At 42.0% G+C, this 16,504-nt stretch overlaps 1 protein-coding gene across 1 annotated transcript; it reads left to right on the forward strand.

Moving 5' to 3' along the window:
- Nucleotides 1-29: 29 nt before the first annotated feature.
- On the forward strand, nucleotides 30-15,893 carry cd82a (CD82 molecule a). The gene is made up of 9 exons (XM_067248942.1): nucleotides 30-136; nucleotides 6,596-6,668; nucleotides 7,736-7,808; nucleotides 11,250-11,374; nucleotides 12,080-12,154; nucleotides 13,482-13,580; nucleotides 13,818-13,991; nucleotides 14,150-14,233; nucleotides 14,520-15,893. Exons 2-9 carry the CDS (start codon nucleotides 6,606-6,608, stop codon nucleotides 14,595-14,597), a joined length of 771 nt encoding a protein of 256 aa, XP_067105043.1. The 5' UTR covers nucleotides 30-136; nucleotides 6,596-6,605; the 3' UTR covers nucleotides 14,598-15,893.
- The last annotated feature ends 611 nt before the right edge of the window (nucleotides 15,894-16,504 follow it).

The following is a 16,504-nucleotide window of genomic DNA, read 5'->3' on the forward strand; positions in this document are numbered from 1 at the left end:
GGACAGCACGAGATTCCCATGCTTCATGTCGTGTAGTCTACTCTGCGCTTTGTTAGTCTCTCAACACAGTCTCTACCAACAGGACAGGGAGATTTCTCCGTTGTAACAACTTTTCTTCGAAACTCAGCGCAGAAACGTAAGTTGCCTACTTTTGTTCAAATTGTCATGCATTCAGAAGCGCTTACTTGGTGTTGAAGATCGTTTTAATTCGGTCAGATGAAACAGGAGTTGAGGAAAGACAAAGTGGGGGGTTATAACATAATTTGCTATGAATAAGAGAAAAAAAACGTTTACATTTTCTTTGGTAGAATAAAAGAACACGTTTTTGCTTTCCCCATCAAGGATTGCTGATGTGGCGTGTGTGGTGAGCTGGACACCAGATAGCTCACAGCAATAATTGACACCAGTTGTTGACATCGAAACTTTAGCATTATGGAACACGTTTCCGAATCTAATAGTCAATGCAGCTGGTGCTTTATTGGAATAGCAACGACTCGAATGAAAATGTTTTGCCGCAACGCCTGGTGCAGTTGAAAAAAACGTCTTGTTGTAAACACTATAACATTTTGTCATATGTAAGAAGCTTAATAATCTAAGCCTTTAACAACGTTGTTCTAATATGGTTAAACTGTAGCCTACAGCTTTGGTGTTTACTCATATAGTGTGGAGTTTTTATTTAATCTCATTGTTATCAAAGAAAAGTTATATGTCAACGTTGATCTATCCATTTCCATCTCTGGCTAGTTATTGTTGATGGAGTTTTTGAATAGTGAGAGAGTTGAAATCCTGTTCTTCTACCGATGGTTAAAACAGAGGCCATCTGTTCAAACTGTCAGTGCTGCAGTGGTAGGATAGACCCCCAGGCAAGCTCAGTCAGAAGCTGATCAACTGTTAAAGGGACTAATGGCAGGAGACAGGCAGTGGACATTGGCCTTGTGATTCACAAATCCCTTAGTTGAGTCCCCCTGCTACGCGCACACATGCAAACGTACACACACACACACGCACACACACACACACACACACACACACACACACACACACACACACACACAAACCAGCCATGCTGGTAACTTCTGTTCAATCTGCATATTATAACACTATATTGGATCCTATGTGCTTGTATTGAATGGTTTGTAAAGGGGCCTGACTAGATCTGGGTCATTCAATGTAGTGCAGATGAAACGTTGTTGTATTACAGATGTGTAACTAGGTCATGAGTGTGCATGTGTCTGGTGGGCACAGGGAGATGTGGTGTTGTACAAGTTGGCACTTTACTTCTTATCAGTGGTAAATAAAGCAGTCTTTCTTTCACCTTTCTTTTAGAAATGTAAATCATCTTGGCATGCTTTGTTTTTCCCTATGAAGGCCCTCTGTTTGACCTTAATTAACTTTCCATACTTTGTAAATAATAGGAACTTAAGTTTACTAGTAGAGTTTAGTTTGCTGCTATTCACTTTGTAATTTGCTACTGTTGATCTGGGATTTAGTTATCATGTATGTCATAGAATGCACATGTACTTTTTTTCTTTTTTACTTCTTCAAGCAGACAGATGCATGTTAACTGTGAATCAGCTTTAATGCATTAGTATGCATGCTTTGGGACAGTGCCAATGTTGCTTTGTTGCTTACTTTAAATGCATACTGGACATCAGATTACCCTTTAAGTTTGAGATAAATCTAGATGGTGTTGCTTTTTGTTTATATATTTTGTGGCTAACACCAGAACAAGACACTATGCAGGTTTACCAGTTTACCCTGTTCAGTGGAATGCCTCTGCCGCAGGTTAAAAGGATAATTGTCCATAAGAACACAAACTGTTCAAGAATGACACACATAGGCCTGGACAACAACGCCTAGTTTAAGGGCATGTGTAGATGGGTGTGTCAAACTAATTTACTTGATTTAGAAGGGTCCAAAGTCTGAGAACACAATTCAAGATAGCCTACTTCTATTTTGAATTTGTTTTGAATAGGCCTATAATAAACATTTTCATTACACATGATGTCAATTTAGCAATTTGACGGAAAAGTTTAATCTCTGAATTAGATTTTAAATGAATTTTCATTCATTTCAGAATATTTTAGTAGGAATATTTGGTATGTCCCCCTTTTCCTTTAATGACAGTGTGCTGTCGAGCTCGGAGGTGGGGGTGGACTCCACAAGTTTGTGCAAAACCTGATGACCCCAACATGATTTGACAATGACATGATGTTCCAAAGAGCATCTTGTGATATCATAGAATAGTCTTTTGGACCTACTGTACAGTAGTATCTTTTACTCCCTGTTTGTCGATCTTGATAAACTCCATGCGTAAAAAATGACACCAGACACTCATGCAGTGCACTAGTTAGAACAAATCCAAACTTTCTGAAAACAGTTCCTGTGCCTTTTTAAGTGTGGCAGAAGGCCGCCTTGTAGTTGGTTTGAACAGTTACATTTAATCTATTTTGCTTATATCCAAAGTGACATGCAAATAGTGTGCAGTAATTCAGTGGTTAGAATAGGGATAGCTATAGCTTTTAGACTAAAATTCCCAACCTTGTGTGGGACCCCCCATTTGTTTACATGTGTGTGGTGGTGGGGGTGGTGGCTAGGGGGTGTCCAGGCAAGCGTGAGACTTCTTTCTCACCGAAGGTCTCGACCCCCCCCCCCCCCCCCATCCTACACCCCCTACACTTATCCCAGCCAAACTTTTGTCATGGGAACCACCACCGTCTCGCCCCTCACCATGAGAGAAGTTCCCCTGGAAGCCAAGAGGGCTCTTTACCATGGAACCGTCTCACATTGCAAGGATTATGATCCAGGGGTTCCCCGGGACAAGTTCAGGCAGCACCCCCTCATTGTTTGGTCGCTCCCCAACAAGCACACTGTCCCATGTACACCTATGTATCTCTGTACTCCACCTTAGCACTTCATTGAGATGTGTAGGCTTACACCTATTCCAGTGTAAGTAGTAGATCATTTTACATTTAGAATTTTTTTATCAGGGCTTCCTCGGTTGTCAGTTGGAAATAAACAGGAGTGCTTCGGTTAGAAAAGTGCATCTTTCATATCGGTTGGCTCTGTTATTGTGACGGGGAGAATGTAAAGCTGGAGTGGTCTTCGGTGTGTCAAGTTTCTCCTTTTGTTGGTTGAGAAAAAGCATGGCTGAAAGCATCCATTGTTATGTTGGATACTCAAAGCAGGACCCTGTCTGTCACACTGTGAGGCAAGAGGGGTGTGTGTGGCAATGAGGAAGGGGGGTAGTGTTCTTGCTCAGGGTGGGAAATGAGGATTTGTGCTGTTAGGGGCAATGATTTGGAGATACAGGGGGTAAGGCGTATGTGTGCGTGTGTTTGTGGCTGTTAACCATGGGTCTCTGAGTACAGTGGCTAGACCAGCTGAATGCTGATGAAGCCCCCCCCCCCCGCCCAGGATAGGAGTCTATCTAGCTGAAGTGGAAGACGACTCCATTAACAATAAGACAACAGTCAGGATGATGTTTGACAATGACTAAGTGCCTGTGGGAGTCATAAAACCCCAATGGGCAGTCTTTGGCCAGAAAAAAGCTTTGGCAAAAATAGCTATGAATGCTTACAGGAGCGTCAGACAATGTTGGGATGAGTCAGATTACTGTTTCATCCATTTGCGTCAGGTTATAAGAAATGTTAGGCTACATGTTGCCACCGGCTTGTGGTTTGTATGCTTAAAACTCTGTTGATTGGTACTAAGTGCTTTAGCGCAATGGACATAGTTCACACTACTTGGTTGAGTAGAGAGTAGAGTGTTGCAAAACAAAAGACTGAATTGTTGTCTTGTAGTTGCCAACTTCTCCTGCGCAGCTCTGAGAATAAGTGGGAATGGACTGAAACCCAGTCTGGCTCTGCCTTGTTGTGTAATATTGCATGGGGCTGTGCCGGTGCATTTTGCTAGTATAGGTCTAGATGCTTTCATTGACATACAGGGGTGTCCCACATTAACTATCTAACTCCAGGATGTTTACCTCATCACCCAAGCCCTGAAAGTTTGGCTGTGGAGTGTGTAGCCTACACGTAATCACCTCTTGTTTGCAAAAGAGTGGCAACAGCGACAGTGAAATAATAAAAGTCATGTTGACCCAGATCCTAGAAATCCTGACCCTTTAATTGCCATTTTATCTGAACTCAAAGATAACAAAACACAAGGACCTTAAAAGCTGACCAGCAGAGGTCAGTTGACGGGTTTTTCTCTGTTCTGCTGGCCTGATGAATATTTCAAAGATTGACACACATCATCAGGTTGGCACTGGGAGATACAGAGGCCTATAGGCAGCTGCATGTCCACACTGTGATTCTCCCCCTTTCTCTTTCTTTATCTCCTCATACATACACACTGACTGAGTTCTGACATTGACACCAAAGTCTGACCTTGACCCAGCACTTTCCCACGTTCTCACATCCACACAACCCACCACACACAACAAACACACACACTTTCATCTCATACACCAGTAACTTTTTCTCTCTGAGGCCTATTGCGTCACTCCACCCAGAAGGATTCTCTCTGTGGTGCCTGGTACTTCTAGTGACAGAAGTTGAAAAAAGCTTGAAAGAAATGCGAGTGTGCGGGGGTGGGGGGTGGGGGTGAGGAGAAGGACTTGTTTGTCGACACCCGGAGTGAAACCAGAAGAAAAGGCAGTCACATGATATGTCGGCCCTTTGCTCTACCCACAAGATATTTGAAGACCCCACACACACACACACACACACACACACACACACACACACACACACACACACACAGTATGTTAGGTGAGATATCTGGTGCTCCTGGAGAAGGGAAAAAGAAGGAACAGGAGAATGAAGGGGCTTTATTGCTGTTTAACTCAAACTAGAACAGTCTGTTAGAAGCCACCGGGTTTAACACAGTGGTGTGCTACTAATGGTCCTTTGTTAGCTTACTGCGCTAATGTGTCAACACGTGCTTTGAATGATGACAGATGTCTGTCTGTTGGATCTCTGGACCTTGCCAAGTGCTGACTTTGTGATTCAGAGGCCAAGGCTATAAAGAGCATTGTCGCACATTAATTAATGCACATAAAGCCTGTTAATAGTCTAGGAACATTTCTCAAATGTATCTTGTGCAATTTATTGACAATAGGTCATCCAAAGATTTTTTTTAAGAGACTCAATTTAGAGAATTTATCAGGTTAGTCCTGCTCTCTAAGGAACCTCAGGTCAATCAGGAACACTTGGATAAGGTTTATCATCAAGTTAAATGATAAATGAGTGATCAGCACTACAGTTTATCGTGTCATTTGCCAATAATGGATTAGTGAATAGACGTTGGTAAGAACTCTGTCATTGTTCACAAAAGACCACTTCTTCAAGTGGGTAAACCATGGGTTAGGGGTACACATACACGTGCCAGAACATAGCATTGGTGTGTTCTTTGAAAACATATCATTCAGTAAACCATGTTTTGTGATCCCAGACAACACAATCTGTTTGACATTAATGCACTCTGCCAATAAATTATTTAATTTGGATTAGGTTACTGTATGTTTACAAAAATAATGTCTGCGACAGATTTCTGACTGCCTTTCTGTCTGTGTAAATATGTCTGAAAATGAAAATGTTTGAGGTAAGAGATGCTTTAACAGGAAATCAGGGTCTTTAGCATATAAAATATTTGGAAAACAATTTGAACAGAAGTCTGACCTGTGTCACAACCTTTTCACTTATTCACTAAGTTTCTGGTCGATTATATTTTTCATCTACTCCTCTCTCCCTCTTTCCTTCTCTCCCTCGTTCCCGTCTCCCTTTCTCTCTCTCACTCTCTCTCACGCTAAACCCATGGGGCCCACCAAACTGGCCCAGTTGGTCAGTGTAACAGTAACCCATTTACAGTGGCAAGAATCTGGGTCGCTTGTACAGACTCTGCCCACTCACACCAGCATCTCTGCCAGGAGGAAATATTGAGCCATCCATCCATAGTTCAACTAACTTTCCATTGAGCTATTGAACAGCAGCAGGCCATAATTGTAGAGAGGGAGTAAAAATCAGTGAGGAACAAAGGGGGAGACAAAAATATTAAAAACTGGAAGCGAATAATAAAAAAAGTAAGCGGTGTGAGTTGTGGATTGGAAGATGAAATGGAGGCATAGGGAATTGGAGGTAGAGAGTGTGGAAAGGAACGGGGAAGAGAGAAGAGGAAGAACAATGGGAGTATTTGAATAAAATGAAACGCACACCTTCAAAGGACAGAGAAAAAACAGGTTGTGAGATATCTGACCCTCTCTTGTCTTTTGTGTGCTGTAGGTTCAGGTACAGGTTGTACAGGTTGATGCTGTGTATAATTGTTGGCAGCTTGTAAGCATACAGACACTCCCTGCCAGTCATCTTAGCTGTCCAGCCCTTTGCTTCTATGTGTCTGTCAACACTTGCATGCATCACCCTAACTGTAGCCCCCAAATCAAATCTGGACACACACTCACACTAGCTAGTACCCCCAAGGCACCATATGAAGTTATTTTTTCACATCTTGGATATACCTAAATTATATCAATTTTGCTTCATCGAAACAGAATGTAGGTTATGTCAAAACTAAATTCATGTTCTTTTTCTATGCACAGATTCAGCACCATGGGGAAAGGTTGCATGACGGCGACCAAGTACTTCCTGTTCCTCTTCAACCTCATCTTTTTTGTAAGTAATCTTTAGTGTTCTGTGTGCTGACCAAAATGTATTTTGGGGGAAGAAATGTCAGCCTAAAAATGAACCACCCTTTTCATTCTCTGTTACCCATCCCTTCCCTCTTATTTCCTCTCTTTCTCTCTCTCTCCTCTATCCTCTCTCTCTCGCTCTCTCTCTCTCTTTCCATCTCCTCCCCGCGACCCACATTCTTAATTACATGGCTGATGAAGTGTTTGTGGCCTAGTTGCCTGGGTGAAACTCATCCAGTCATTACCATCTCTCTCTCTCTCTCTCTCTCTCTCTCCCTCTCTCTTTTCTCCTTCTCCCTTTCCTCAATAGAGGAAATTAAATCTGTGATCCGAGGCTTAAGACCTCTGCATTTACACAGTACGTCCTCATAGAGAACTAGCTAGCATGATGAATAGACCAACACAGCTTGTTCTGAATCAAATCCTCACACTGACTATGAATGTAAATAAAAAATTGGTTTGGTAGGAATAAGTGAGGTGATAATGCCTATCTTTTGCCAGACCAAAGGAGCTAACAATGTTTCAAAACTTGAGATGCACTTGGGGGTGAATGATACCTAAGCTCATCACTTTAATATATGTGTGTGTGTGTGTATGTGTCTGTGTTTGTGTGTTTGTCCATCCAAATGTGAGCTGTGTGTGAGGAAGAAGTGGGTCATGATTGTGATCAGTTGGGTTTTCTGGAATATAGACTACATCCAAGGTGCCCCAATCCCCTCCCCTACACACACACGCACACACACACACACACACACACACATATGCACACGCACACACACATCCCACAAACATGCTGTTCCTCTCCTGCCATGCAGGATTTTGACCTAACCAGTCCCAGATGTTAATAGAAGGAGGGACATGTATAGACAGTAGAGTACCCTGCAGGCCTGGATCACTACACACACACGCTCACACACACGCACACACCTAAACAACCACAGAAAGGTCACCCCCACTATTACTCCTCAAATGTTCAGAAACATTGTGTTACATTGTTTGGTACCTCAGTTCTGTACCTCTGTGTCTAATGGTTCTCAATCTCTTCTTCAGTTGTTTGGAGCACTGATCATGGGCTTCGGCTTGTGGGTCCTCCTGGATAATCAGAGCTTCATGGCCGTCCTGCGTAAGTGTTTGTCTCTAAAGTAATGCCATCACCCAATAAGACTACATATTTTAAGCTATTGGGAGTCACATCACACAGTTATGTCTGCATCTTTTTTATTTAAAGGAAACACAAAAATCATATTCATAGTACCCATTTCTGGTTTGTATTTTTCGAGGCTTATGACTGCTTAAAACAGATGTCCAGCCATTGGTTGCTACTGTAATCCTTGGGTTAAAGTGCATACAGTCAAGAGCAGCTCTACAAATTGACCTGTGATTAACACTCCTGAAACCAAGTTTTAGCTTTAGGCACCCACCCCAATTTCTCTCTCTGTGTTTCTATGTGTCTGTGTCTGTGGTATATAACGTTAAGCTGTGCGTTCACAGTTTATCTGTGTGTGTGTGTTTGAATGCTGCTATATCCTCCATTGTTATATTAAGAAGACTGTAGGAAGCAGTGAGATGGCTTCTTACCTTCCTCCCTAGAGATATCTTTCTCTTCAACGAGTATGTTGCTTCTGACCTAGGTCTTCCTGTCTGGCTGGGGATCAATCGTGTGTGTGTGTGTCAGTGCCCTCTGCTAACTCTCTCTGTGGCCATCTGGCTGCGAGGCTGTTGTCCAGTGATTAATGGAACCTGCATGGTGTTGCCAACATGCAACATTGAGCACAGTTAAACACAACTGTTAGGCAGATACTCTGAGAGTCTGTCTGACACATGCCTGGAAACACACACACTCACACACACACACTCACAAATATTTAAAAGTTGAAATGTCAGGGCATACAAACTTAGAACATTAATGTTGACAGACGAAATACAAGGCGCACCAAATTCCTTACTCACACAGGTGTGAGACAAAACTCAGACCAAATTCTCACACGCATGCACACACACCTTGGATTTTATGAATGTCAAGCGCTTTAGTTTAGACGATACCCACTCTCTCCAGCCATGACCCTGACTTGGCCATTGAGTTCAGTTCACCTCAGACCATAGCTAGTCCAGCCAAACCTGACTGAACTTAGCTCTGAGGAGATACATAGGGGAAGACTAGAGAGGGAGTCAGATGACACATGAAGAGAGAGGAGTGACAAACAGAGGGGTGGCGGGGTAAGAGAGACCTGGGATGGAGATGGAGTCAAAGAGAGTGTTAGACAGAGCGATCAGCAGACACAAAGAGAGACGGGAGAGAGGGAGAGAGTGCACTCAGTCAGACCATTACAGGGGACATTGTCCACTGGGCCCCACAGGTGTCACGTCCTCAGACACTGGGCTCTTTCTGCGAGGCTGTCTATTAGCATGCATCACGTCAGCCTGGCCCGGCACACCAGCCAGCAGCGCTCTCTCTGCCTCACTCATGGCCACCTCATCACACACACACACACACTCTCTCGCATCATCAGGATTAACGCTACCGACCACCAGTGCGAGAAGACATGAGGAGGAGCGAAAAAAAGAAGAAGAATGTCCTTCGTTCTCTCCATCGTGGGTTCGCCCGAGGTTGGAGTGCTGTCATAGGACATTGGACTGGTATTGCCACAAAGAGTTAAAGTACAGTGGACAGATTAGCTTTGTGTGTGGATGTAAAAGGGCCGTATTGATTGGACGGACTCAATGACACATTTTCTACTGGGAAAAGACGATGGCAGTGTGGCCAACTGGAATCAGTGATCTACTTGATGCATGTGAGGCTGTGGATGCAATCATAGTTTGGTGGTGTGTGTGTGTGTGTATGGGATATGAAGGCTAATTTATGTAAAGGCCTGGTGGTTTGAATTAGGAGTCAACAGTAGTCATGTGAAGAAGGAGGAACAGGGGAAACAAAGGCCAAACGAGCAGAGCAAAGTGTGTGTGTGGCCAAGGTCAACACTCTCCCTCTGTGTGTTATATTTCAGCTGGCTGACATATTCTACCATCACAACAGGGTCGTGTGCTTGTCTGTTGGGAGTCCCAAGCCACCTGTGCCAGTACAGAGAATCTGTACACACACACTCCTTCTCCCTCCCCAATTCCACTCCACTTTCCATCATAAGGTTCTCACTATTGCTATGTTTTTGGGATCCAGCCACCAGTGGTTTGCCCTTGTTCACTGGCCCCACGAGATATCCCAGGTTTCCTTGCGGTCCCCAAGACACTCGCCAGCTGAGATGGGGGGTGGGGGGACGACGACATCTGGGAATGTCAACACACTGCACGGTTGTTTCCCTCCAGTGGTTCTACTCAACCTGTCTGTGTGCGCATGTGCCCGTCCATTGATCACCCCCTACAGGTCTCTAACCCACTTTAGAAACAGACCCTTTCCATTCAGGTTTTTATAGACTTTTACAGTTCTAACTTTAGAGGCAATGTAATGGAAAGACTCATGCATTCAGGGTTCGGCCTTTGAAGTTCCAGCAAGGTTCCATTACCCCACAATACGCCGCAGGGTCTCACTTTATGAACCAGATGAAACTGTCTGGGTGTGCTTAACAGCGTTTTGTCCTGCTCAAAAAATGAGTTTTCCAGTTCCAAACCATCTTGCATACCGGCTAACATGCCACTACACTGGGGACCTTCCGCTATTGTATTCCAGATTTAGCTTTCTAAATGAGACACACACTATAGCCCTGTGGCTGCAATCTACATTTTCCGTCTGACAGCAGTTTTAGCAATTGTTGTTCCCCATATTTTCTGGTTGGTCAAATGCATTACTGCTCTCCTATGTAAGGGTAAATTTAACAACAATGTTTGTACAATGTCTGATGTTTTGTACACATAGTAGTTCCTCAATTACGTAAGCCTGAGTAATGGTGTCATTGGTAACTTGAGGTAACTAGACTCTAAACGCCTTCAGATGCTTGTCTTGCTAGAACAAACTGACTTTTGTTAGGCTTTTGTAAACTTGGATCTGAAAGATGTCCTTTTACCTTAAAGCCAACTGGCTATAATTTGTTTCTAACACAACCAATATTCTGTATTGATGTAATTAGAAGATGGCCCACAAGGAGGGTGTCTGCTAGGTCAAGTTTTCTCTTCTCTCTGTACTGTATGTTAGTGGTTGACTCTTGAGAGTGTCTGGCCTCGCTCATGGCTCTCAGTCTTGGAGTGTTACCAGGAGTGGGCCTGAGAACGTCCCTTTTCTGCAGTCAGAAAGAGCTTGGCACAAGTGCGCGCACACTTAAACACACAGTCAACCACACACACGCGCGCACACGTAAGCAGGGACTCCCACATCTAGCCCCCTCTCCACTGGCCTTCTTCTGAAACAAAGTCCTTTGGAAACATCTCTGCTTTACATCTTTCCAGAACCGTCGTTGGCACCACTGGATCTCTTTATATATAACTACACATTTTTCATGACAGATGATATGTTGGTGTGAAATTACTTCAATATAATTTGTGGGGTTAGGGTTAGGGTTAGGATTAGCACACAATGTTAAAACTGAACTTGTGTGTTTTTCTGTTTGTCCCCCTGTAGAAGACTCCTCCATGGCTCTGAAAGTGGGCTCCTACATCCTGATCGGAGTTGGAGCTCTGTCCATGCTCATGGGATTCCTGGGCTGTTTGGGTGCTATCTACGAGATCCGCTGTTTGCTGGGCCTGGTGAGTCAACCCTGCAGATGGAGGAGGAGGAGCAGGAGTCTATGGTTATGGATGAGGAGAAGGAGGTTTTAGTGGTGGTAGAGGAGGAGGATGACGAGGAGCATGTGGTGGTGGTGGTGGTGGTGGAGGAGCAGCAGGAGGAGGTGGTAGTGATGGTGCAGGAGGAGAAGAAGGAGAAAGAAAGACGCAAGAGGAAAAGTGGGGTTATTCTGACTAATTGATTTTTTTACAGCCTTTGTAGTATCCCAGGAGAAAGGTCTTGAGGGAACGGCTTTAAGGATAATGGCAAATAATTATGTAATTGGATGATAATGAGAGGAATTTAGCACTGTTTAATATAGGGACTGTTGAAGATTCCCTAATGAAATTCAGCTAAAAATGACTATAAATGTTTATTCCCAAACCATTCTTTGTAGAAGTTTGAGAGCAGCTTGGATGCATATTAGCTTGGATGCATATTGCACAATCATGCATAAATCAGGCGTAATGTATTTTCTCTTAGAAATTTGACTTCATATGCTAATATATTATTAAGACAAATGTGTGATTAGCAGTTAGTGAAAGCGTGTGTGCATTGAATGTGGGTGGAGGTTGTTACATGTGTCAATCATGACTTGAAATATGTAAGTATGGTATTTTATGCTATGTTATGTTATGCATGTCTCTCCCGTGACTTGTCATGACCTATGATCCTCTTCCCCTCAGTACTTCACCTGCCTGCTACTGATCCTAATTGCCCAAGTTGCCGCTGGTGTTCTGATCTACTTCCAGAAGGACCTGGTGAGTGATGTCTCTTCCTCAAGTCTGCAGTTTTGACTTTCCACACTCCCCCCTTTTGGCTGGGAAGTGGCCCAGTCTACAACTTCTCGCCAAATACATTTATAAAACTGTGGAAGTGAAAATTGGTTTACAACCAAACAATGTACCAGAGGAAGTTGTTGTACACTTTTTTTTTTGCTTTTGAGTAAAACTATGACTATAATGATAAAAACAAAAGCTATGGCTCTAAACACGTTTTCCTAGAAGAGGACTTGACTTTCAAGAAAGCATTATTGAAAACTGTTCCAAGCATCATGGGTTTCCTGAGTTGTACACTACCTGTATTATTGGAAGGATTGTAGGTGTTGTAGGGAGTGTTCTCATGACCTGATGTTTTGATAGCATCACCAACAATAAAAATGACACAGAAACAGTTGGTATTATAGTGCCACCTGGTGTATAGCCTTGGAAACGTTGAGTTCTCAGTAGTGTAGAATTGTAGTCTGAATTCTCAAACATACAAGGATCACCTGAAAAAGGAGTATTTGGTAGACTTGGACTAGAATCCATCTTGGTCCGGCAGGATTTTGAGTTTGATCTGTCATTCCTGGTGTGATCCAGCTGCCAATCTCCCCTGGCAGCTGAAGGGAAGCGTCTTTATATGCCATAAAAAGCAGGAATTCTCCATCTTATTTTATCTGAAAGTGAACCTTTGGTGAAAGCCAGCCAGTCACTGTCCTATGCCAAATTGACTTCCAAGGTTCAATGTTGTCTCAGTACTCAAACAACAGAAGGTTTACCCAAAGGTTTTGTTCACTACATGCAGTTTAACAAACGGTTCGTTCAGGGTGTAAATTGGAGCCTGGTTTGGTTTTTAGGGATAGGTTTTCAAACCTCGCTGTTTTGGAGCGTTTTTTGTATTTCACACACCTGGAATCTTTGAAAGGAGTAGTAAATAGGTCTCTTCCTGAACCTTTACACTGTATTGTTCTTGATTGATCTAATTGGTAAGGAGTGATATGAGGAGCTTTCTAGAGTTGAACTGAAGCCATGAGATCATGGCTTCATGCACCTTCCTGCCAAAGCAAATTCCTTGTCTGTGCGAACTTTCATGGCGAATAAATCCCTTTCTGATTCTGATTCTGATCATAACTTGCCAAATAACAACTGTTAAAATGTTAATTGTTATGTAAGGTTTCACAAGGAATTTGTTTAAAATCAGCAAATTTTTCCATTCCTTGGTTGTGTACTACCCAATTTCAGGCTTTTCAGTTGTCCGGAGAATGAGCCAGATACTTAATCTTTTTTGGTTTGTTTTGAATGAAGTCTGTTGTTTTTCCCATCTCAGCTGAACAATGAGATGTCCAACATTGTGACCCAGATCCTGAACAACTACCCGGGCAAGAACACCACCACAGAGCAGGCCTGGGACCTCATTCAGAGGACGGTAAGTTCAACTGCAGGGTTAGAATAGTTTGGTTTATTCCTCAATGGCCAGTCTCCAGTGGTTTGAATCCTGCTTGTTACGTGAAGTTGAAGTTGATTCCCATGGGCCTGCATCCAGTTCTGTAATCCTTAATTTTATAAATAAATAAATAAATATCCTAATTATCTTTTATCAATTGACATTTTCCTTTTCTATATCTCTATCTCCCTCTCTCTACCTCCCCTTCCCTCACTCCAGATGGAATGCTGTGGCTGGAGTGGTCGTATGGACTGGAATGGCAATGGTGTTATTATCAACAGCTCCCAGTTGCTTTTTCCCTGCTCCTGTCAAAATGTCACATTCTTCACCGGCAATTACTCTGACAGTGGCTTCTGTGAGGCCCAGTCACCTGACTGGCCTGTGTACGACACGGTGAGGTCACTTGGAATGCTAATGGTAGACAGTATATCTAGTATCTGAATTATGGACTCATTGTACAAAAGTCAAATTGAATAGGTCTCATTTTAAATACGTTGACCTCACCTTTCCGCTCTTCCTTTTTTTATTTCCCTTCCTCCCACCCTGCTCAGGGATGCTCCTCAAGTGTGGAGAACTGGCTATTCACCAACCTTGGTGTTGTCCTGGGAATCTGCCTAGGAGTGGCTGTCATTGAGGTATTCCATTCATCATTTGCTGCAAATCTTTCAAATGTGTTTGTTCCCTCTAAATCCTCAATGAATAGTTCTGAATAGACTTTTCATGTCAGTATATAATTCACCCCCATTAACTAGTGATAGGATTTTGTGTAGTGCACATGTACAGCTTTCCTACAAAGTGACACTAGTTTGTGTTTTGATCATGCTTACATTAATATGTTCGATGTAGTCATTGTTGGTGATGCTAAAAAATGTTATACAATGTTTTTATGTAGAAATTTTACCTTTGTTTTTGTCCCTGCAGCTTTTGGGCATGATTCTCTCTATCGGCCTGTGTAAGGGCATACACAAAGAAGACTACACCAAAGTGCCAAAGTACTGAAGCTGAGGTGCAGAAGGAATACACAAACACACACATGAACATACACATGAACATACACACACAAATAAGCATTTTGGAATACAGCACACACACACATCTACACTTAAACAGGCCCACACACACATACACAGTAATACGTCTTCTCATTAGTTTGTTTATTGAAACACATTATGTCCAAATGTTGCATTACGTTTGGGGTGGGGGGGAGGGGGGGGCGGCCTGAGGCACTTCTGTCTTTTCCATCAGTACAGTTTTCTTGGAGCATTTTAGAGACGTAAATTGAGAGCTTTGGATTTAAAACAAGTAGCCAGGAAGTATGGTCCTTGGTTTACATTGGAGTAAAACAAAGGTTCACAAAGAGTCCAAAAGAGACCAGGAAGTAAGGAATGATTGGGTGGTGAGACATGAGGCAGTTATGAGAAGTAGGAGGCAAAAACACCCTCCATGACAACTGTGGAAGGCAGGTGATAGAAAGCCAACTGCATTCACAACTTTTTTGTTGTTTCTTTTTAGGTTATACAGTGTTTCGAGTTTTTGTGCATTTTGTTGGTTTTGTATAAAGTTTTTGTGTGCATTTAAATCTGAGACAGCATCGTCTTAGGAAGCTGGTCACTCCTTGTTTAAACAGAAGAGTAGATTTGTTTCTTCTGTTCTGTTTTATTTTTCATGTATTACATTTGAATTGTAAAGGATTTTTTTTTTACCAATAATTCTTTGAAAGTAATAGGAATAATAAAATACTAAAGAGGACCAATTCTGAAACGTGCTCCCCAACAAGTGTCACACTCACACGGTTTACATTTGTCTTTGATCACATGCAGGATGTTTTTTGTGTATTCTGAGTGGCAGTTAGTCTGATTCAAAGTTTCTTCTTTTTATGAAGATCGCTTTATCTAAGTATGTTACCCTCAAGACTGTTTGAGAAATTATATATTTCATACAATATTCTACATCAGGGATATTTCAATAAAAGGAAATACAATAGAATTTGAATTGTTATATAAGAAATATATATATATTTCAAGAAAATTTGGGATACAATGAAAATTATTTGGAAAATATGTTGTAAATTTTTTCATTGAATGAAGGTCTTTCATATTTTGATTTTATAATGTACAAAAATGCCCTCTTGTTTATTTTTATTTTTTTACACGTTTGACAAACATTCCCTGACCTTCAAGTTATTTTTTGGGACTATTAAAACTTTACACAGTTTAGTTTGGTAGCTGGATTAGTTAATGTATACTCACCCAATTGATTCAGTTTTATTTTGTCAATAAACATTCAATAGACTGATTTGTTGGTGTGTGTGTAATACTACTTTGTCAGAATATGCCCTTTCTTCCAGGTGTAAGCAAGCTTATATCCTGTAGGGGGAGCTAGCAACCTGATGGCAAACTCCCTCAGTAGCTAACAATAAGCAAATAGTTTGTTTGATGAGGTATTGTAGAACAATATTTTTTTTTTTTATTCAAGGTACAAAAATGTCAACTACCAAGGTTGTAGCAGTTACATAAAGACCTCACTTTTACTCTGCCAAGAGCCCTCTGTAATACCGTTAATTCTTCAGTGGTACGGCTAAGAAATATTTTCCACATTTAATTTTACATTCTCATGATGTTTAGTATGTATGAGACTGCTATGTCATGCCCATAATTTTTTTATTTTACCGTATGTGTGTGTGAATCTATCTATTTCAGTGTGAGAGAAACTGTTGACTGAGAATTTGTCTTGATTGTGTATTAGTACATTTTATATGTTGTACTACTTGTGTGCATGTGTGTCCTTTGTGTGTTTCAGACTCAGTACAATTATATGTACTTGTTTGGCCCTAAGCCCAAAAGTTGTTCCCCTAGATTTGTCCCAGGGTTCTCTCTGGCTTTCAACATCCAAACAATGGAAGTCTT

Source organism: Osmerus mordax, chromosome 13 (assembly GCF_038355195.1).
Source record: "Osmerus mordax isolate fOsmMor3 chromosome 13, fOsmMor3.pri, whole genome shotgun sequence".
Lineage (NCBI taxonomy): Eukaryota > Metazoa > Chordata > Actinopteri > Osmeriformes > Osmeridae > Osmerus > Osmerus mordax.